The sequence below is a fragment of the Pan paniscus genome, chromosome 5, assembly GCF_029289425.2.
Source record: "Pan paniscus chromosome 5, NHGRI_mPanPan1-v2.0_pri, whole genome shotgun sequence".
Taxonomy (NCBI): Eukaryota; Metazoa; Chordata; class Mammalia; order Primates; family Hominidae; genus Pan; species Pan paniscus.
The window spans coordinates 69,334,733-69,359,613 of NC_073254.2; the positions used below are offsets into that span (position 1 = coordinate 69,334,733).

The 24,881-nt window shown below is 35.8% G+C and overlaps 1 protein-coding gene across 1 annotated transcript in view; it reads left to right on the top strand.

Moving 5' to 3' along the window:
- Nucleotides 1–1,203: 1,203 nt before the first annotated feature.
- The window catches only part of FAM83B (family with sequence similarity 83 member B), a 74,567-nt gene continuing 50,889 nt past the window's right edge, over nt 1,204–24,881 (top strand). Inside the window, exon 1 of the mRNA XM_008954368.5 lies at nt 1,204–1,707. Within this exon, the coding sequence (XP_008952616.2) occupies nt 1,264–1,707 (444 nt within the window). The 5' untranslated portion in view covers nt 1,204–1,263. The remainder of the gene's footprint in view (nt 1,708–24,881) is intronic.

Sequence of the window (24,881 nt, forward strand, 5' to 3'; positions counted from 1 at the left end):
AATCCACACAATGGAGATCATGACTTCAAAAGACTGGAAAGTCCATCATCTGATTGAGAGAGCCCATTCCAGTATCTCACACAGTGTGGAGTAGTGACTGAATGATTGAATGAAGAGCATTCTGTGGGCATTGTGAGAGATGGAATGTGAGCCTGCATAGGCAGATTTTGACTCCTAAGAGAAATTCCTGAATTATCTTTCATGTCTTAAATTTCATCTCGTATACTCTGTCAAGTCACTGAATCTCAAGGCTCCTTCCTTAAACCATCTCTGGAATACTCTGTCCACTTCCTCACTGCGTTTTTGAACACTGAAACACTCTCCTAGCTACCTGTCTCTTCTTCAGTCCCCTGCTACTGCCAGAATTGTTTAAAACAGAAGTTTTGTTGAATCACAAAACTTTGTGTCCTTCCATTCTTGGCTTTATCTTGTCTATTCAATTTTATCTCTTCCTCCTGTTAAAAGGAACCTGTTTTCCAGCATGCCAGGTTTTTTTTTCTTTAATTTTTTTTCTTCCTTCATAATTAGTGAATGTACCAAACTCTCATATCTCTTCCGTGATTTTGCTCATGTTTTTATCCTTGTATGGGATGGAAATATTTCTTCTTGCCACCTGATCAGATTCTTACTCATTGCTCCGGGTCCAGCCGAAGCCCACCTCTTGCTCAGGGCTGTTCATAACTCATTTGCTCCATATTGATCTCTCCTTGCTTTTATTCTTAAAGCACTGAATATAGGCATTACTCATTTTGGCCTTTAGCAATGTATAGCTTTCTTCAAAGTGGTAACTAATGTTTTGTGCGTACAATTTGCCTCCTCAGCTAATTAATAAATTCCTGAAAGACCAGTGTTTTGTGCTCTTAACATTACATCTAGCATATTCTGTATGCCTGACAGGTACTCAGTAGAGACATTAATGGCTGGGTAGGCATTGATTGTTTTCTAATTCTCTTTTAATTTAAATTGAGATACCTTGGAAAAGGAAAATCCAGCAGCAATCTGTAAGGGAAATCTGTGTAGCTTATTTGTGATAGATGTGTGAATTGTGGTGCTATTAATGTCATTTTGGATACGAAATATGTGTCATTTTGAGCTTCTGGTAATGGAAATGTGTAAATGAAAAAATAATAGTTGATATGTATCATAAAACATTCTGTTGCGGAATTTTAACTTGATCTTGATTTTCTTCTTTTCAAATACCAGATACTTCTCACCACTGCATGAATGGACATTTGAAAGTGCCATAGCCAAACACTTGCAAGCATGGAGACCTCATCAATGCTTTCCTCATTGAATGATGAGTGTAAATCTGACAACTACATTGAGCCTCACTACAAGGAATGGTATCGAGTAGCCATTGATATTCTGATTGAACACGGGTTAGAAGCATACCAAGAATTTCTTGTCCAGGAACGAGTTTCAGACTTTCTTGCTGAGGAAGAAATTAATTATATTTTGAAAAATGTCCAGAAAGTTGCACAAAGCACAGCACATGGTACTGATGATTCCTGTGATGATACCTCATCTTCAGGGACCTACTGGCCTGTTGAGTCTGATGTGGAAGCTCCAAATCTTGACTTAGGCTGGCCATATGTGATGCCCGGACTCTTAGGGGGCACCCATATAGATCTCCTTTTTCATCCACCAAGAGCACATCTACTTACGATAAAAGAAACTATTCGGAAGATGATAAAAGAAGCAAGAAAGGTAATAACATTTCGATTTTGAAAGGAAAAATTTGAAACATGTAGAAAAGTAGAGAGAGTAATAACACAAATATGTATGTTAATAAAAGAATCTCTATATGTATAGGCCATGCCTATTATTTTTAGGAAAGTACCTATGGATACACAGGAAGGTTGTATTTCCTATATCTTGCATATATCCAAGAGAGTGGCATTAGGTCTCTGCTAAAGAAAAGAGATTTCCTTTTCTTAATAATGTACTCGGGAGATCTCTTCTCCCAGAAGACTGAGGTATGTTGACTAGGAATAAGATGACTCAACACTCATAATTTTAAAGCACCTAAATTTTTCTTCTTCTCTGAAAGGAAGTAGTTGGTGGATATGGTGAAGTTTTCTTTGTTCTTAACAGGACTGAATACCAATTCTTGCTCTGAATGTGCTTTATGCTATTAAATAAACCATACGTTTACTTATCTATTTTCCTGAGTTGTGTGGAAACAGTATAAAATCAACATAATAATGTAAAATTCTAAAGCAAGATTCTGAGATATTTAGCATTTTAAGGCTTTGGTGTTCTTTATCAAATATTTATATTGACTTATACATCTCACAGATCTTATTTTAGAACTTGGGTAAAACTGTAGGACTCTTTAATCAAGCAACAAAAGTTATTAAGAGTTTTATATCTACTCAGCACCATGGTGGGCACTTTGGAGACTACAAAAAAATTTGCCAAGCTCAATCTAGAGTTTTAAAATGTATGGGCAAGGCTGGGCATGGTGGCTCACACCTGTAATCCCAGCACTCTGGGAGGCTGAAGCAGGCGAATCACTTGAGGTCAGGAGTTTGAGACTACCCTGGCCAACATAGCAAAACCTCGTCTCTACAATAATAATAATAATAATAATAATAATAATAATAAGCCGGATATGGTGGCGAGTGCTTATAGTCCCAGCTAGTCAGGAGGCTAAGACACGAGAATTGCTTGAACCTGGGAGGTGGAGGTTGCAGTGAACTGAGATTGCGCCACTGCCCTCTAGCCTGGGTGACAGAGCGAGACCCTGTCTCACCAAAAAAAAAAAAAAAAAAAAAAAAAAAAAGGTATAGGCAAAAAGTTACAATTTTTAATTATAAAGTGTGCATTTTTTAGTTATGGCTATGTGATACAAAAATTTAGATCTAAAAGGAACCTTAGGAAGCACACACGCATGACATTGCTTTCTTCTATGCCAATAAGACACAGAAATGCTTGCAAGAGCATGCTTTTATGAAGTACATCAATATAAGACCCTTGAATTCCTCAGTGTCATGGCAGTTTGCAAGATAGGCAACTAAAAGGCTAACAATCATGTCGAGAGACACAGTGTTCTGAAGCTAATGTCAAATGCAAGCTTTGTAAAAATGAGGTAATTTTTTTCCCTAAACCTTTTGAGTTTAAATAACCTGTCTTTTCAGCTGTATTAATTCCCTTAACAGTATTATATTAAATAAAGTACTAATCCATTCCAGTTGTTAAAAATTAGCTATAGAATCAGGCTCACTGTAAGTGACCAAACTTTTATTGAATGAATTGAACTGTCATTCAGCTTTCTGAATTGAACCATGAATATTTTTTTAAACAGCGCTATCTTAGGCTCTGTGAACAAATTATACAACTGCATTTTGTAAGGCAACAGTACAAAATTTGAGGCTATATGTGAGTCTTTGTAATGGCAAAATAATAAATATCAAGTATTAATGTTTGCTGATTTTGTTTGGTGACATGATATGCTTTTGAAGCACAATGTTAACGGGAAATTGAAATCCATTTTTGAAAATACATCAGTGAAGATGAAGATTCTTATTGTAGTAACTTAGTAGTAATGCATTTATCACCCTGCGTGATAGCTAGTTTCCTTTGGGACATTGCATTATTGTGATACAAAATGTTAATTCAGGAGATATCATAAGTTTTTGGGCTAGCACTCACTGGGAACCGAACATTAGTCATGATCTTTTGATGTATTTTTCTTTCTAATGTGGCAGCTTTGTATTTAATGAGCCTCTAAAAGTAATATCTTCTACCCGGTCACTGTCCGTTGAGAACTCCCACTTGAATTAGCGAGCTGAAGAAATTGAAGTCCATACTGTAAAACAGTAATGTGATGTGTGCTTCTCTTTCATAAAATCAATGTGGCATGCAAATAAGAAAGATAATTGTATCTTTTTTTCTACTTGTATAGCTATAGCTAAGTTGAATTTGAAAGAAGAGAATTATTTGATCTTGTAAACTGAGTATACTGCCAAATATAAATTATAACAGACGACTTCGATTTGGTGCACATGGTTTTTTTTTTTTAATTTTATTTATTTTATTTATTTTATTTTTTGTTTTTAACACAGAGACAAGGTTTCCCTATGTTATCCAGGCTGGTCTCAAACTCCTGGATTCAAGTGATCCTCCTGCCTCAGGCTCCCAAAGTGCTGGGATTATAGGCATGAATCACCACACCCAGCTGTTATTTTTTAAGGTGTTAGGGACTGTGCTAGTTTCTACCCAGATGCAATAAATATTGAAGTCAAATTGGTTATCTTTGCATGGAATATGTATTTCTCAATTATTTTGGAAGATTCTTTATATGTCGCCATATCTACTTAAAGATTTTTGAAGAATTAAGTAATCTGGGAAAAAAAGTTATTGACCCCATTTTTAAAAAATTAAGATTATTTAGCTTATAACTGGACATGGTCCTGTGAAGAATTTTTAAAAGAACAAATATGAAATAAAAGCTTACCAGAACACATTGCTTTTTAAAGATTAAATGTGGTTTTCATGACTATCATTTACTCAACAGATGTCATGCTCTTATTATCTTTCAGAATCAATGGGAGCCTAATAGTCATCAGGATAAGCTTTCTGTTTTTGAATTTTTTTCAGAGGGTAATTTATCTTTATTGGTAACTCAGTGAATTGTCATGGCATTGTAAAGGGATGATCTTTTTTTTCATAAAGTATTTGGATAATGTATATTTTAATGGATAAAGTTTTTTTTTTTTTTTGGCTTCCAAATATCTCAGGGAGAATCTTTTGGTAATAAACACTGTAAAACTCTACAGAGATATGAAGCCAAACCAGTAGGACTAGACACCATCAAAACAGAACCCAGGAAAAGATCTCAGATAAGAATTTAAATCCATTTTCACTTTTGTGTTTGCAGTTGAGATAAGGTACTTGTGAAAATAATGCCATTTTATGGAAAAATCTTAAACTAATGAAAATAATATAAAAGTTATCTGCTTAAAGGCCCAAACATTTGAAGTCTGATTATAAGCACCAAGTTAACCTTCCAGTCTCTTATGAAAGGAATTAAAAATGATTCTCAATCTCAACTGTCTTTACTGGAAAGAGGTGAAACATTTTGTGTTTGTTTTTGAATTTCAGTAATTTATATGCTCTCATTTCTAGCTTAAGTTATAGAGTTAAATGAGCTCTTGATCATTTTGCTTTTATAAGCAGAATGTGATCTTTATAGTATTTCAAAAATCTATACTTTTTTACTTATTAATTTTATTTTTGCTAATTATCACTTAGAAATTGATTAGATATTTTTTGTTTATTTGTTTTGTTTTATTTCTTTCTTTTGTATGTTTGCTTATTTTGTTTGAGAACTTTCCTTTGGGAAAATTCAATTGTAGATAAAATCTTACTTGTGCCCTAAAGGGACATATTTTAATTTACTGATTCTTTTTTTGAAACCCTTTCTATTTTTCACTTTGTGATTGACATAATTACATTTAGGTCAGACTTTACTTTGCAAAGTCTGATAGTGTCTAGCCAGACTTTTCCCAGGTAATTATTTGTCTGTCAAGAAGTGTTCCCAAGATGATATATGCACATATTCCTAATTACTGTGAACTCCTCTTATGAAAACATCCCCTCTAATTACTTAAAAAAGTCTTCTTTCATTAAAGTTTTTTTTTCCTAGCCACTCAGTGGTACGTATTTACAAAGTTATAACTTCTGAGAGTCTTGAATATCTGAATGTTTAACCACAATGTTATTTGCATCTCTGTTTCCTAATTCTAGGCTAGCTTTTTTTGTGAGATGTGAATCTTACTCTTGTGAAATATGGGATCAAGACACATAAGCAAAAGTCTAGTGAGAATTAGGACAGAGTAATTCCTGATGCGCTCTGTACCACATTACCTGAGTTCAGGGCTTGGTTCCTTACTGAGTCACTATTCCTGGGTGTGTCTGTTATGGCCTTGGGAGGTATTAGTAATATAGAGAAATATTAACCATCAGTTGGCCCCACAGATGCAAAGAGGAAGATGAACAGGTGATGGGGAATCTTCTTGGGAGTGAGCTGATATTATAAAAGTAGAACTAGAATAGAGACTTTGTCACCAGGACTCTAACTAGCGTAGCATTAAACAAGTCATTGTACCTCCTCAAGTTTCTTCATTTATTTTGGAAAAGATATGAAGCAAAAATGTTTTCACATTTTTAAAATCTGGTGTTCCTATCCAAATCTCTAATACTGCTTACCAACTTAAGATTATTTTGATATGTTATATTCCTTGTTGAATTAGTTCATGATAGAAATGATTTTTATTGTGTCGTGATATGTTACTTTCATCTGCATCCCTTTGCAACCATGTCCTGCCCAGGTAAGTGTTATTTATATGTTTATCTGTGCCTTCATTAGACTAGAATGGTCTCTGTCCTGATGTTCCTAATTTTTATTAAGAATTTCCTCTCTACCCTATCCCTGTCCCAACTCTCACCGTGAATTTTGTCATTCTTTGAATTTGAGTCAAAATTGATTTCTTCTTGGAAATAATATTTTGCTTAGTCAAATTTAATGACATTACTATCCTGGGACATTAGGTTGAACATTTCTTCTGTGAATAAAATGCATTACATGTTAATATATATTATGTTTGAGTGTGTATGTTTGAGAGACAGGGCATGAGAGGAGAAGGACGGAAAGAGAGAGGGAAGAAGAGATGGAGGGAAAGAGAGGGAAGAGGGAAGGTGGAAGAAAGGGAGAGAAAAGAAGGTGGGGAAGAAGAGGTGGAGGGAAAGAGAGGGAAGAGGGAAGGTGGAAGAAAGGGAGAGAAAAGAAGGTGGGAAAGAGACAGGAGAGGAGGGAAGGAGAGAGAAAGAAAAAGAGATCTGGTTAAAATTGCACTGACTTCATCCTGCCAACAATTGCTGTGTCTGTATGGCAGTTCTCTGTCTTTAACAAACTCGTGGTGCTATACAGAGAGACAACACTTTCCATATCTATTTTATGTTTGTTGAAGCCAAAAAATTAACAAAGTATGAAAAAATGAAAATGAAATTGTTATATGAGACTTCCAACTTGGTTGCACACCAAAGTCGTCAGTAACTTAGAAATTTCAGATGTTTTACTCTGCAGTGTATTATCAGGTAAAGTCTAAGGATCCTCAGTGACTTGTATTTTTAAGAGACTTTATTTAAAAATTGACAACTGAGAAAAGAATTTTGCTTTAAAAAGAAAAAATACAGTTACTTATGGGTGTCAGTAAGTTTATCAGAGTCTTTGCGTTGCTAATACTAACCAATACCTCTATTAATAGTTGGAAAGAAATAATTTAAAATGCAAGTTATTTAGGAGTGCATATATATATGGTTTTTTGTTTTTTTTTTTTGAGACAGAGTTTTGTTCTTTTGCCCAGGCTGGAGTGAAATGTCACAATCTCGGCTCACTGCAACCTCTGTCCCCCCAGGTTCAAGCGATTCTCCTGCCTCAGCCTCCCTAGTATCTGGGATTATAGGCACCCGTCACCACGCCCGGCTCATTTTTGTATTTTCAGTAGAGACAGGGTTTCGTCATGTTGGCCAGGCTGGTCTCCTGACCTCAGGTGATCCACCCGCCTCAGCCTCTCAAATTGCTCGAATTACAGACATGAGCCACCGCACCCTGCTGGAGTGCATATAATTTATTTGATTGGGAGAAATGTTTTTGAGACTATTTCCTTTACTCGCTATTACTCTTTAGTATTTTTAAATTCTCTCTCTCTCTCTTTAAATATATATATATATATAATAAGCAGTGAGAAACAATTTTTGTAGGTACTGCACATGGTGTGTATAGTCCTCTGAGCTTTGAGGTAGTGTTACTGACTATGGTACAAAATGTAGTTCTATATATTTGGGGATCTCTGAAGTAGAATGTTTATTTTTTGTGATTGTTTATGTTTACTCATTCTTTCCTGTCTCTGGTTTAAAATAAAAACCAAACAGTTACTTATTGAAATGTGTAATATTTTCTGATGATACACCTATAGTAGTTTGTTGGAATGGCAAAGCTAATTGTCATCATAAAACCTTGTCATAAAATACTGAGAATTCCTAATGCCTAAACAACTAAATTCCAGAGGGGTAGAAATTAGCAGTTTTACACACTCAAATGCCTTCAGGGCTAAGCCACAAAAATAACTGCAAAAACTCTGCAAAGGAGAAAGGGCAGATGGTAGTCCAATAGGGAATGAAAGGAACATGGAAGAAGAGATAACTTGACCAGACTTAAGGCATTCTTTAGGCATTTGTTATAGAGGTGATAAGCTTAGGACCTTAGGTACATATTGAGGCATCTTATCAAAAGTTAACTTTCATGAAAATAAGGGGATATTACTTTACTTGTCTGTCCTCTCAATGAGATGTAAAAAGTCATGAAGGTTTGCCATGGGAGCCTTTTTGAGATGATGAGTGCTGACATTTTGGCACACTGACATTTTGCATTTTAAGGATTCTGCCTGCTGTCTTATAGTTGCTACAGATCCATCATGTGGCATATATTTTTATATCAATTATTGATTTATTTAACTAGTCACTCTTCAAATTATCTTGAAAAAAGTTGGGCGACTTTTATCCTAAGGACTGGAACTCACATCTGATTTTGAGTAATGAATTTATATTATGCAATTTAGTAACAATATCAGGTAACATGTATTGAGCACTTACATGTTAGGCACTGTGCTAAGCACTTTACATGCATTATCTTAAGTTGACCTTCATAGTAACCTTGTGAAGTGTGCCCTTTTATCCACATTTTACTGATGAAAAATACTGCGTTCACGTGGTAGGTTGGTCAGCGGTAATGAAGCAGAATGAAACCAAAATGATCATAACTAGAAAGTGGTAAAGATTACATATTCCTAATTGGAGTTGTTTGAAGACCTGGTTGAGAGGGTCTAAGATTGAGGTCAGTGGGTGTAGATGTGGAAGCATTGATTTCTAAATGAGTCAGGTAAAAAGTATCATGTGGTTGTTATTAGAAGTCAGAAGTCACTCACCTGGAACTGACAAAAGTTAATGATAAGTAGATGAGGTGCTAGTACCCAGAATGTAGACCAGGCCAGGAGGCACTGAAAGGAAATGCGTTTCTGAGTTCAAAGGTAAGGTAAATTTGAAGCAGGAAGAAAAGGAGAATCAGGTAATGAAGTTGTCCTTTGGCCTCTGCTGGGTTCAGCTATGAGGGAAATCAGTAAGTCTTTGGCCAACCTTATAGGTTAAAGGTATTGCAGGCCATTTATTCATTTAGCAGTTATTTTTTTAGTGCCAATGATGTATCAGATACTATTCTAAGTTCTGAGAATACATAGGTGATTAAAGTACCAAAGAAACCCTGCGTACCCTTGAATGAAGTTTACCTACAAATGGGGTTAATCAACTAATAAATAAGGAGTGCTAGCAGGAAGAAGCAAAACACAAATATGGTTGAGTAAAGGGAGCTGAGAGTGGTGGTGGAAGGTAGTTTGCAATTTTAAATAGGGTGCTCGGAGTAGGCCTTAACAAAGTGACATTTCAGCCAAGATTTGAGAAAAGAAGGAATAAGCCGTGCATGTATTTGTGGGCAGAACACAGGAGACATAGGGGAAGCTTTCTTGTTTTTTAGAAGAAGAGCAGAGACCAGTTGTTGGACCCGACAGCAAAGAGGAGATGAGTAGAAGATGCATCAGAGAGGAAACATGGAGGCTAGATCTTGGGGATCCCCACTGGCCATTTTAAGGAACTTGGCTATGATTCCTGTAAATCAGGAATCTACAGGAGAATTTTGAGCAAAAGAGAGACATCAATTTTAAACCTGCTATATTTTAACAGTATACTTCTGGCTGTAATATTGAAAATTGACTGTAGGGGACTAAGAATGAGCATATCAGATATTACTAAAATAATTCAGGTATGGGGTGATGGTATCTTAGATGGTCAGATGGTGGCAGCAATGGCTAGTTTTTAGGTATATTTTGAAGGTAGTGAAACATGGGATGTGAAATAGGTTGAACAATATAACACGACTTCAACATTTTTTGCCTGAGCAGTTGGAGTGATGGTATTGTCATTTGAGGTTGGTGTCAGAGGCCCCAAAGTTGGGATCAGGAAGCAGGCATAGAGACTGAGTTAAGGGGACTTTTAAGTTACGACTTCACCATAGCCTTTGGATGGTTGATCCGTAACCCCAGTCACTGACATCTGGCAACACACATGTCTAAGTATCTCTAGATGAGGGTTCACATTGGAACCCAAATAGACTGACTTGGAGAACAGTCCTGACCCCGAGGACCTAGTTGTAAGTAACTTGGATAAGATTCAGATGCAAAGGAGTGGGTAAATAGAGAATATGAGATAAGAACATGACTGATTAGATGCTGTCCCAGGACCTAATAAAACAGGAGATTATCTACCCTGCTGAGAAGCAGAACCTCCCAACACTTAGTCTTTTCAAACAAACTTTTACAGGCAATTATTTCGCAATTCCTTTATGCTGGGTCAGGTGAGTGGAAGAAGGAGAAACTGGGAAGGGGTCACGTAGGAGGTCCCTTTTTTTAACAGGCCATTTAGATGGATAGTTTTGATAAGTAGGAGATGTATGGTGGAGAGCTGGGCATTTTCAGACAGCAGGGGAGCGTGAGAGAAGTAGAGTAGGGTGGAAAAAAAGGAAAGCAGAGTTGTTGAGAGAGGTTGATTACGGCCAAATCGTGAAGGTCCTTTGATCAAACCTTGTGGAAGAGAATAGTGGGAAGTCATGAGATGTTTTTTAGTGACAGTGATGTTGTGAAATCTGATTTTGGACATATTAATATTGTGTTTTGGTTAGTTAACACATACAGAAGAATGTAAGACAGGTTGTAACAGGCATTGGGATAATGGTCAGCAACAAGCTGACAATAGGCTGAAGCTGACGTCCAATAGCAAACAAAACGTCTTTTCAAGGGGAAAATATATCTTCAATTTCCTACTAGAATAGAATGTAAATGTAACTACTTAATTCTGTATCTTAAGGAAAGTGCTTTTTTGTTTTAAAGCTATTTTTAAGATGTCTTAATCATCTGATTTTAAGCTAATAAAATTTATTCCTGTACAAAAAAAGTTTTAACAATCTACATATAGTTTAAGTCTACATATGCTTATTGAGTCCCAGCTATGTGCAAGGCACTCTGCTAATTCATACGGATGGGGGGAAAAGCCCACTTCAAGTGATTTAAAGTCTAATATTTGAGGGATATGGTAAGAGATTCGTAGGAAATATATAGGTAAAATCATGTGTGCTTTTGGGCATCACCCGAATGATCTATGTGTTATATGGGATCTGGATTTTTTTCCACCTGTTTACTCTTTAAGTATCAGGATTATAGAGACAATTATTGAAATTTTAAAGTAGCAAAAATATGATACAGATAAAATACCTCCAAAATATTTATTAGCAAATATGTTTTACTAATGCGATGAATGTATATATAGAGGGTTTCTTTTTTTTTTTTTTTTTTTTTGAGACGGAGTCTCGCTTTGTTGCCCAGCCTGGAGTGCAGTGGCATGATCTCGGCTCACTGCCACCTCTGCCTCTCAGGTTCAAGTGATTCTCCTGCCTCAGCCTCCTGAGTAGCTGGGATTACAGGTGTGCGCCACCATGCCTTGCTAATTTTTGTATTTTTAATAGAGACAGGGTTTCACCATGTTGGTCAGGCTGGTCTCAAACTCCCAACCTCATGATCTGTCCGCCTCGGCCTCCCCAAGTGCTAGGATTAAAGGTGTGAGCCACTGCGCCCAGTCGAAGGTTTATTTTTTATTATTAGGGTACATACATTCCTTATAGTCAATATGGAAAAATTCAAGAAAGGGTTAAGAAAAGGCAATCATAATCTCCCAGTAGAGATAATCACTGCTATTAATGTTAGAAATTTTCTTACCTATTAAATAGACATACATGTATACACAAGTGAATGTGTATGTGTTTTGATATCTTATATAAATCCCTGAAATAGAAGATTCAGATGTGTTATATTTGAGATCATATGTTGTATAATATTTTTAAAGTTGCCTCCTGTCTTTTTTCACTTAGGATTTTTCTTACAATAAAATAATTGGTTTCTTGTACTGAAATGCAATGGCATAACAAAATAGGGGACAGTGGGAGCTGCTGTGTCTCCCACGGAATTTAAAAACACTAAGATTGACTAGATGGCAGTCTGCTTTTGAGAGCATGTGCTGACAATTGTAAATAATATTAGTGATAATATACTCCTTCATTACTGCCACCTCCACCCATTTCTTACTCATCCCTCTACCTCTCAGCATACCAGTGCTGATATGGTGAGAGTCTCATGGTAATATTCCTTCAGAAATGAAGAAAGCCTCATAACTGTTTCTGTGTAATCATCGGTAAGAAAAATTGGTAACTGTACATTTTCTTTTGAAAATGAGAACTTTCCTTTGGGCTGTATTAATTTCATATTAATAATCACATTTTGAATTTTTTTCTTCCTCGAACTCAAACACAGGCAATAAATAAACATGAAAGGGAAAACATTGTCATTTGGCTAAATATCAATCCAATATACGCTGCTGAAAAAAATCTATAATCATAAAAAAAACTGAGTCATAGTAGTCATATTTCAACCTGCTGAATTCTGGAGCAGTTACTGAAAAAAAAATAAATCTGAGGTTTGTGATCATGTAGTCTTTTTACAATTGGGCAATGAGAAATTGAGAAAGTCCAAAGTCACCCATTTGGTGACCATAAGGACTGACAGCACTCAGGCATCTGGGCTTCTATTCTTTTTTATTTATTTATTTTTATTATTTTACTTTAAGCTCTAGGGACTTGTGCACAACGTGCAGGTTTGTTACATATGTATACATGTGCCATGTTGGTGTGCTGCACCCGTTAACTGGTCATTTACATTAGGTATATCTCCTAATGCTATCCCTCCCCCTTCCCCCTGCTGCACGGCAGGCCCCAGTGTGTGATGTTCCCCACCCTGTGTCCCTGTGTTCTCATTGTTCAATTCCCACCTATGAGTGAGAACATGCGGTGTCTGGTTTTCTGTCCTTGTGATAGTTTGCTGAGAATGATGGTTTCCAGCTTCATCCATGTCCCTGCAAAGGACATGAACTCATCCTTTTTTATGGCTGCATAGTATTCCATGGTGTATATGTGCCACATTTTCTTAATCCAGTCTATCATTGTTGGACATTTGGGTTGGTTCCAAGTCTTTGCTATTGTGCATAGTGCATCTGGACTTCTATTCTATGATTATTGTATCATGTTGCTTCTCTAGTGGGTAGGAGAAATACATTTGTTAATGACACCAGTAACAGCTAATGTTCAATGCTATGTGCCAGGCAGTGTTTGAAGCATTTTATATATACCGATGTATTAACACATTTATCTTCACAACAGTTCTCTAACGTAGATACCTTTATTGCCCTTTTTTTAGAGGTGAGGAATAAAAAAATAATTTTTTCTAGGCTTCAGAAGTAGAAAATGACAGGTCTGGTATTTGAGCCTGGGTCATGGGCTCAGACAGACCCTGCTTGGGCTTACCATTATGGTGTATTACCTCTGATAGACCACTCCAGGCAGGCTCCATGCAAACCAACTGAACATTCACAACTACGCTTTTGTTCCAGTATTATTGCATTTGATTCCTGGTTATCTGCCACATGGACTCCAACTCATAAGCATGGAGTATATGATGAGACTTTGTGCTTTATCTCCTGCCTCCCTCAATCACTTCCACTCCAGGGCTACTGGACCTGTTCTGGGCCTTCCACTGTAGAAGTATTCCTTCCTGCTTTTGTTCATGATTATTTACCTACTTGGAGCATTCTTTCCCAACTTTTTGCCTCCAACTCATCTTTTAAAATCCATGTTAAATTATACTTGTTTGGGAAAGCTTTGTTTGATTCCCTTACCAGACTTCAGTTAGTCATCCTCTATATTATTGTCACTTTATTTTTTTATTATTTATTTATTTATTTTGAGATGGAGTCTCGCTCTGTCGCCCAGGCCAGAGTGCAGTGGCGCGATCTCAGCTCACTGCAAGCTCCGCCTCCGGGAGCTTCTCCTGCCTCAGCCTCCTGAGTAGCTGGGACTACAGGCACCCACCACCATGCCCGGCTAATTTTTTTGTTTTTGTATTTTTAGTAGAGACTGGTTTCACCGTGTTAGCCAGGATGGTCTCTATCTCCTGACCTTGTGATCCGCCCACCTTGGCCTCCCAAAGTGCTGGGATTACAGGCGTGAGCCACCATGCCTAGCCATTACTGTCACTTTATACCTGTTCTTTAAGGTGAGATATATTCTTCATTTTCTCGTAGGACCCATGATTTTTTAGTGATTTTTTTTTTAAGTTTTTTTTTTTTTTTTTTTGAGATGGAGTTTCACTCTTGTTGCCCAGGCTGGAGTGCAATGGGGCAATCTTGGCTCAGCGCAACCTCCGCCTCCCAGGTTCAAGCGATTCTTCTGCCTCAACCTCCCGAGTAGCTGGGATTACAGGCATGTATCACCATGCCTGGCTCATTTTTTGTATTTTTAGTAGAGACGGGGGTTCTCCATGTTGGTCAGGCTGGTCTCGAACTCTCAACCTCAGGTGATCTGCCCTTCTTGGCCTCCCAAAGTGCTGGGATTACAGGCGTGAGCCACCGCACCTGGCCGATTGTTTAAAACTAGGTTATTTTTCTTTTTAAATTTATTTGCAATAATTTTTTATGCTGTGTATGAATTATTTGTCAGACACATGTTGCAAATATTTTCTATAGCTTAGTTGTTCACTCTGATAATGGTTTTTTTTTTTTTGGATTAACAGGAGTTCTTAATTTATAGAAATTCTTAATCTCAATGTAGCCCAATTTTTTAATGTTTTATTTTAAGGTTAGCTATTTTTGTGTTCTATCAAAGAAATATTTGCAGCTGAGTGCAGTGGCTCATGCCTGTAATCCCAGGACTTTGGGAGGCCGAGGCGGGCAGATCACTTGAGGCCAGGAGTTCATGACCAGCCTGGCCAATATAGGGAAACCCTGTCTCTACTAAAAATGCAAAGAAGACCAGGCATGGTGACTCATGCCTTTAATCCCAGCACTGTGGGAGGCCAAGGTGGGCGGATCACGAGGTCAAGAGATCGAGAACATCCTGGCCAACATGGTGAAACCCCGTCTGTACTAAAAATACAAAAATTAGTTGGGCATGGTGGTGTGCGCCTGCAGCTCCAGCTATGCTGGAGGCTGAGGCAGGAGAATCGCTTGAATCTAGGAGGCAGAGGCTGCAGTGAGCTGAGATCGTGCCACTGCACTCCAGCCTGGTGACAGAGCAAGACCCCGTCTAAAAAAAAAAAAAAAAAAAAAGAGAGAGAAAAAAAAGAAAATGAGCTGGGTGTGTGGCGCATGCCTATGATCCCAGCTACTTGGGAGGCTGAGTCATGAGAATTGCTTGAACCTGGGGGACGGAGGTTGTAGTGAGCTGAGACTGCGCCATTGCACTCCAGCCTGTGCAACAGAGTGAGACTCTGTCTCAAAAAAAAAAAAAAAAAGAAATATTTGCCTTCCCCAATATCAAGAAGATGTTATCCTTAATTGACCTCTAGATGTTTTATTTTGTCTTTCATATGATGTGAGGTCAGGGTCCATTTTGATTTCCATATGAATATGCAGTTACTGCTGTGTCATAACTCAAGTGACCACTTATATATGGGTATATTTCTGGACTCTATTCTAATTCCATTGATTTATTTATCATTGCTGTGCCAAAACCACAGTGTCTTGGTTATTACTGTAAGCCTCTCCATTTGCTAGTGAGTCCTCTAGTATTTTTTTTTTTTTTTTTTGAAACAGAGTCTAGCTCTGTCGCCCATGCTGGAGTGCAGTGGTGAGATCTGGGCTCACTGCAAGCTCCGCCTCCCGGGTTCACGCCATTCTCCTGCCTCAGCCTCTCGAGTAGCTGGGACTACAGGCGCCCGCCACCAAGCCCGGCTAATTTTTTGTATTTTTAGTAGAGACGGGGTTTCACTGTGTTAGCCAGGATGGTCTTGATCTCCTGACCTCGTGATCTGCCCGCCTCGGCCTCCCAAAGTGCTGGGATTACAGGCGTGAGCCACTGCGCCCGGCCCAGTAACAATACTTTTTTCAGTATTGCCTTGGCTACTCTAAATCTTTTGCTTTTCTGTAGGAATTTTAGAATCATCTTGTCAACTTTCCAAAAAAAAATAATGTTGGGATTTTGATTGGGATTTCACTGCATTTATAGAACAGTTTGAGTAGAGTTGAACCTTACAATATTGAGTCTTCTAATCCAGGAACAAGGTATATTCCTCTATTAAGTTATGTTTAATTTTGTTCTGTACAATTTTGTTGTTTTCTGTGTATAGGCCTCACATATCATTTGTTTGATTTATTCCTAATTATTTGTTATTTTTGATCCTGTTGGAAATATTTTAATTTTTTGTCTTAATTTTTTCTTTTTTACTAATATGGAAACATATTTTTTGTATATTGACATTGGGTCCAGTGACTGGATTGATATGCTTATTAATTCCAATAGTTTTTATATAGATTATTTTGGATTTTCTAGATATATTATCTGTAAATAATGGTAGTTTTATTTTTCTCTTTTCCAACCCATATAACTTTCAAATCTTTTGACTGCCGTAATACCTTGGGTACGTGTTCCATTGCAATGTTTAACATAATGTTAAATGTAAACAATACTTGCTATACAAAACCATCATTCTCAGCAAACTATCGCAAGGACTAAAAACCAAACACCGCACGTTCTCACTCATAGGTGGGAACTGAAGAATGAGAACACATGGACACAGGAAGGGGAACATCACACACCACACACCGGGGACTGTTGTGGGGCAGGGGGAGGGGGGAGGGATAGCGTTAGGAGATATACCTAATGCTAAATGGCGAGTTAATGGGTGCAGCACACCAACATGGCACATGTATACTTATGTAACAAACCTGCACGTTGTGCACATGTACCCTAAAACTTAAAGCATAATAATAATAAGAAGAAGTAACTGTCATATATAGGAAGTTCTATTCCTAAAGAGTTTTTATCATTTTATCATGTCATATGATTTTTCTCCTTTATTCTGGTAATATCTTAAGCTACATTAATTGATTTTTCTAGAAAGATATCACCAATGCAATCCTGGAATTCATTTGAATTAGTTGTGATATTTTATTTATATAAAGCTAGATTATATTTGCTGGTATTTTATTTATGAATTTTGTGTTTATGTTCAGAAGAAATACTGGCTTGTAGTTTTCATTTCTTATAATTGTAGTCGTCAGTTTTTAGTATCAAGGTTATGCTGCCCACATAATGATTTTTTTTTTGTTTTTTGTTTTCCCAGTTCTCTGGAAGAGTTTGTACAAGATTTCAACCTTGAATATTAGGAAAGATTTGCCAATTAAGTTATTTGTGCTTGAAGTCTTTTTTATGAGTCTAATTTTAATTCTGGGTTTAATTTCTTCAATAGGTCTAAGGCCATTCAGATTTTCTATTTTTTTCTTGTATTTGTTTTGTTTTTACTGCTTTTAAGTTATATTTTTTACAGGAACACCCGAGTTTTTCTAATGGATTGCATAAAATTGTTTATAATATCTCCTCATTGTATTAATGACTGTTGGATTTGTGATGACGTTATCTTTTCATCCTTCATATTGGAGGTTTGTTCTTTTTCGTGACTAGTTTCTTTATTTTCTTTTTCAAATTTAGTGTGTTGATTTTTTTATATTACTGATTTCTGATCTCATTATTCCCTTTTTCTTTTTTCTGTTTTACGTTGTTTTATTTTTCCAGGATTCTTGAATACTTGAACTATTAATTTTCAGTGTTTTAGTTTATAATATGTGAATTGGAAAATAATTTTTTCTTTAAATATAGCTTTAGGTTTATCTTATGAGATTCAATATTTATATATACCTTATTATTATTTAAACTATCATTTAGTTTCAATTTTAATTGATCCTTTGGTTGCTGGATTATTCAGAAGTGTTTGTTAAATTTCCAAATCGTTTCGAATTTTTATCTTTTTGTCGTTGAATTTTATTTGAATTATACTGTGATCAGATAATTTACTCTGTATGACTTATGTACTTTGACAATATTTAAAGTGTGTTTTATGATTCAGCCTGTGTTGCATTTGGTAAATGTTTAATGAGAATTTGAAAAACATAATTAACCCTTGAACAACATGACTTTGAACTTCATGAGTCCATTTGTATGTGGATTTTATTCAACAAATACAGTAGGTCTCCTTTTCCAAGGGTTCTGCATCAACAACCAAACACAGATTAAAAATACAGTATTCTTGGGATGCAAAACTCGCATCTGTGGAGGGCTGACTTTTCCTAATGCTGTTTCTGCAGGATGACTGCAGGACTTGAGAAAGCACAGTTTGGAACATACAGAGGTCCTGGAACTGTGTATTCCGAGGGACGACTCTATTATATATTCAATAGCTGTTAGGTGAAGTCTTCTGTTCCTTAGGTTAAGTTTTAATTCTTGTATAGTCCTCCTTATTTTCACTTTGGTTTTTTTGTTTATTTGTTTTATTGCTTGTTTTATCAATGGTTATGGACCTTGTTATTACTAATTGTAATTATTTTATTTTTAAAGGGAATATTTTGAGACTCTTTTTAGGTACATAGAAATTTCTTTTGTTTTGAAACAGTTCCCTTTATCTCCTAAAAAACTTCTTTATAATTTACTCAATTTGAAATTACATAACTATTTAACTTTATAAAATTAGTATTTTATATGTGTGTATATATAAAATGTGTATATATGTATTTGATGTGTCTTTGTACACACACACACACACACACACACACTATACATTGTATGCTATATATTTTCATCCCTATATGTTCAACTTTTCTCTGTATGATTATGGTATGTTCCCTATAAACAGTGTATAGTTATATTTTAAAAAATTAACTTTAACCAACTTTTGTCCTTTAATTGGTATGATTAGTATATAACATGTAATTACTGATTTCTTTTACTCACCCCATCTGTTCTTTATTCCTTTTTTTTGTTTGTTTTTTTTCTGTAGGATCATTCACGTAGGTTTTATTATTCACTTTCCTCATTTATGAGCTTGTTTGTTGTGTGTTATTTATATAATAATAAATTTACATTCTTGACATTTTAAACTGTATTAGAATTTAGTATTCTTAGTACAATCTAGACAGTACAAGGACCTTTGAACACTTTAATTCTACTAATGCCTCTCTTGCATCTTGGTCATTGTCATGAATTCAATATATGTTTTATTTCCAAAATATTTTTATTATTGTTTTAAGTTATCAATATTCATTAGTTATATATACATATTCACTTTAGCCAGTGCTGTTCATTCCATATTTGTTATGATTCTGTCATGTGGGATAATTTTCCTTCTTCCTAAAGAATTCCCTTTAGGATTGCTTTTGTTACCAGTCTGTTGGCAATGAGTCCTCTTGGAACTTTAAAAAAATGTGTTTATTTCTCCTTCCTTTTTCCAGATAATTTATACCTGGTATGGAATAAAAGTTGTTATTATTATTATTGTTATTTAGCACTTCAGTGACTTTGAGTTATTTTATCTTTAGGCCTTCATAGTTTCAGTTGTAAACTCTTCTGACTTTTATTGTTGCTGATTTAAAGGTATATATTTTTTCTCTGTCTACTTTTAAGGATTTCTTTTGTCATTCATTTTTAATAGCTTTAACATGATGTAACTAGGGGAACAGTTTTTTAATTTGTTTTTTCTCCTTGACATAATAGAGCTTCTTGAATTTGTGCCTTAAGGTTTTCCTGCTGTTTTGGAAATATATCAGCTAGCATCTCTTCAAATATTGCTTCTACCTTCTGTTTCTCTTCTTCTAGGAATTCTGATTACAGGTCTGGCATACATTGTTTTGTTTGTTTGTTTGTTTAACCATGTTCCAGCTATCTCTCATTCGTTTTTGTGTTTTTTATAATTTTCTCTCTCTGTACTTCATTTTGTGTATTTTCTACATAGATATCTTTCAATCACTAATCCTCTCTGCAGTTGAGTCTAATTAACTATTAAACCCATCTGTTGAGTTTTAATTTTGGTATTGATATTTGTCAGTCCTATAATTCTCATTAGTCTGTGTATTCAGTTCTCTGTTGAAATTTTCTTTCTTGGCATCTGTTGTCTTGAATGCTTCAATAACAGTTGTGTCACAGTCTGTTTTTGATAACACCAATGTCTGCATTACCTGTAAGCCTGTTTCTTTTGTCTGTTTTTATTTTCTTATTTTAAGCATTTCCAATATTTTAATGGATGGAAACCATCCTGCATTTTGTTTTTTCTTCCCATGTCTTACTTTCCCAACATTTATTTATGCAGTGCACATAAAGAAACATGATTTTAACCATTATCCCAATGAAGTGTTGTCTATTTAAGCTACATACGATAAATCCCTGTGTTTAAAATAACGCTACCACAGAGTATTGGTTCCAGGACGCCCACACCCCTTCCCGTACCAATGTGGGATACCAAAATCCATGAATAGGCCTTTATATAAAATGACATGGTATTTGCATATAACCTACATACATCTTCCTGAATACTTTAAATCATCTCTAGATTGTTTATACTACCTAGTACAAAGCAAGTGCTGTGTAAATATTGCTATACTGTGTATCCAAAATTTGTATTTTTTTAATTGCTGTTTTTTAAATCAAATATTTTCTGGAAACAGAATCATGGACGGAGTGCTGACTATATACATATGAGGATATATGTGTAGACTTTTCATTTTCTTCATAAACTTAGAGAATGAACTCCAAGTTGTTGATACACGCTTACAAATGGTTGACTCTATTGGAAACATAATAGAGTTTAAGTACTCATGGCTTTAAAGCCTTAAAAAATTAGTTATGGGTGTGTATTTTTAAAATGGGATTATAAATATCCTACAAACATACATAATTTAGTAGTGAAGTTTTTGATACTTATAAGTTTTATATTTTAACCATTTATGTTAAACTTGTTTTAAAAATATATATAGTCATGATCTATTCAAAACATGAAAAGAACAGCCATAAATAAAACCAAATACAAGAATTTTATTGCATCATATTCTTTACAGCTATTCTAGAAAATAATTGTATTGTAGAACACATAGGTTTGGAAAATGTAATGTCAAAACTTTTTTGACTATATGTTCATTTAATCTGATTTTCAAAATTATTTGACACATTGAAATAAGAAATGTTTTATTGAACCAAGTACACCAACCTTTTGCTAAGTTACATTTTCATAATTTATTTCAATTCTTAACAACCCAAGTTGAAAAATTGTGCAGCTAATTCCCAAAATAAAAGATTGCCTTGTCATCTGCCTTTTTCTATTTTTGTAAAACTGGACCAATTCTCATTCAATCAACAGAGTTTTTAGGATTTATTTACATAGTTTCACAGGAGTAAAATTCCTGGAGCTCAAAGTTATAGATTTCCCAAAGCTTAGTTTCATGTTAACTTGTATGTCCATATTATTTTATTTTTAAGGGTGAGATCAAAGAAATTAAGAGTCCAAACAATTATTTTAACATAATAGTACAGGAAATGTGACCAAAGAATGCACTCATCAGTTACACATGTGAAATATCTCAACTTCAAAAGCAGAAAAAGTCCATTCCCTGCCCTCCCCTCATCTTTCCCCACCACCTGCCACCATAAGAATTCTATAGATTACTGTAACCTGTGTATCACTGCATTCAATTTATGTAATCAGTGAGAAGAAACAGTGATAAGATCAGTTTAAAAATTTACACATTTATCATGTGCATTAATGTTTTAAACTCAACTGAACCTTTTTGTTCTCTTTCCCTCAACAAATCCCTGTGTTTAATAGGGGACATTCAGAGTGAATTTTAAACTTCCTGTCTTCCCAGTCTCAAAAGCCTAATCTCAGCTACCATTACTTCTAATTTGCTTTCTTCAGAGAAAAAATAAATAAATAAAGTTGTGATCTTGAGCCTCCTGCGATTCCATTTAATTTTTATACCTTTAATTTGTATTTATGGTTATTTCTCTGTGTTCCATCATGACAGTCCTCTAGAGTGAGTTGCTTGCCTCCCTGCTGCTAGTGTCTCAGGTTATTATTCCTTTTTCTTGCCTTTTAACCATTAAACATTTGAAAGAAGTAGTTTCCATAAAGGGCTCTACTTCCTTACTTCTCTTTCCTCCCAGCCCTGCAGTCTGAATTTTGCTTTCCTTCCTCTCCTAACCTGTGTCTCATAGGCTACTGTCGTCCACATGACCAAGACATGCCTGCAACCTTGTAATATCCTTTAGTCTCTTCCACTCCTCTGTAAGTAGTTTGCCTTTAATTCTCTTACCATTGGTTTCTGTGTTATTTCTCTCTTTGTTCTTTCCCTGTCTCTTTAACTGTTGTTTCTTGATTTTCTTTGCTCTTTCCATCTGTTGAAAGTGAATGTTTTAAAGACTTTTAGCTTTGGGTCTGTTCTCTCTCCACATTTTATTTCTTACTGCTGCTTTCTACCTTCATACTTTGGCACTCTTGCTATTTACAACCTGATGTGGCCTGTCTTCTGAACATTAGCCTATGTGATTCTAGCTGGTGGTCCAGCATATTTACCTGTGGCCCACTGGCCTATCAAATGCAGCATGTCCAAAATAGTAGCTAGAAGAATGGAAAACTCACTACACTTTTTCTCATCCTCTCTCTCTGTTAAAGGCATCATCACATTCCTAGATGCCAAGACTACAGTATCTTGGAATCACATAATGATTCATTCCTCTCTCATTGTATACCTTCACTTTTGTCATCAGGCACTGGGTTTTGTTTCTTTTTTTTCTTTTTCTTAAAATAGAGATGGGTTCTCGTTATGTTGTCCAGGCTGGTCTAGAACTCCTGAACTCAAGTGATCCTACTACCTCAGCCTCCCAAAGTACCAGGATTATAGGTATGAGCCAGCACACCTGGCCACAGGCACTGGGTCTTGGAAATTGCCATGTCTACCTCCTTCTAATGCTCGCCATTGCTACCATCCATGTTCTGCCCTCTACATTTGGTAATTACTTGCAACAGTCCCCTTAACTTATCTTGCTAATGAACATTTCTGCTTTCTCCCGTATTCCTGTAGCCACTTGCCTGAATGATCACTGATAATGTCATTCTTTTCTAAATATAAATCTCTGTGTCTTTGCATTCTGCAAGTGCCAAAGAAGCCCTCACTTCATCCAACAGCCTGCCTTTCTAGATTTAACATGCTCCTTTTTTTCTGCCTCTGAATCTTTTTTTTTTTTTAACTTTCATTTTAAGTTCAGGGATACATGTGCAGGTTTGTTATATAAATAAAATCATGTCACGGGGGCTTGTTGTACAGATCATTTCATCACCCAGGTATTAAGCCTAGTATTCAGTTATTTTTCCTGATCCTCTCCCTCCTCCCACCCTCCACTCTCCAATCGGCCCCAGTGTCTGTTGTTCCTCTCTATATGTCCATGTGTTCTCATCATTTAGCTCCCACTTATAAGTGAGAACATGGGGTATTTAGTTTTCTGTTTCTGTGTTAGTTTGCTGAGGATAATGGCCTCCTCCATCCCTGTTCCTGCAAAGGACATGGTCTTATTCTTATTATGGCTGCCTCTGAATCTTTCCTTTCCCTTTTTTCTTCCAAAAATACTCTTCTCCATCTCCTCCTATTAATATTATATACATAAATATATATATTGTATATATTGTATATATATTTATATTTTGAACACCAAATTTAAATGTTACATGTGATAATTTTAAAATACATTTACAACACTTCAACAATCCTCCCTCCAAAAGGTGGAGCCAATTGTCTCCCTCTTAAGTGCGGATGGGGCTTAGTACCTCCCTTCTAATGAGTAGAACATAGCAGAAGTGATGGCATGAATCATGGGTTATAAAGGCATCATGATTCCCCCTTGCTTTCTTCTGGATTATCCACTCTATGGGAACCCAGCTGCTGTGTCATGAGATGACTCAGCAGCTTATATAGAGGCTGTTGGGGTGAGGAGCTGAGTCCTCCCACCAACAACTGTGTGAATGAACCATCTTGGAAACAGATACTCTTTCCCAGTCAACTTTAGATGACTGCAGCTTTGATTCACAAGTGACTCTGAATCAGCACTGCCCAGTCAAGTTCCCCTCAGGTTCCTCACCCACATAAACTGTGAGATTATAAGTGTGGTTGTAAGCCACTAAATGTTGGGAACAATTTGTTATGCAGCAATAGATAACTAATACAGTATATTTTCGAGGAGATCTAGTCTCTATTAGTAAGATAATATTTCTCCTGAGAATTTTTTATTTATACCATCAACCTGTTCCTTGTCACAGTCTATTCATATTGTGGTTATTTGTTAATACATTTTATAATTTTGTGTATTAGGGCAAATTTTTCCAAGTCTATACTATTTAATGAAACATGTAAATACATAAAAACTCAAAATATGAACCAAAGTTCTGGTTATCTGTTTAGTATCTTAATACTTCATATTTTGGGAAATTTCTAGGTATAAATGTTTATCATCACCAGGTGGTTCTTAAATGGCATCCTCATCTTAAGCTTCACATTTCTGATTATGCTCTATGTCCAACATACATGAACCAATTAAAGAATTACGATTCTACTACATTAAGTTGTATATACAGCCAGTATCTAAATCCAAATTCAGATACATGAATATATATCTATATGTGTATAGTTAAGCATAGATATATATATAGATAGAGAGGGGAAATTATTCTTTTTTTACAAGAACCTTCTTAAGTTTAGTGCCAAGGAGTTTCCTCTGATAATATTTATATGCAGAGAAATATAAAAGGAGCCTCCAATGAGTAATTTATAGTGCATATGTATGTATGTGTGAGGTCTCAATA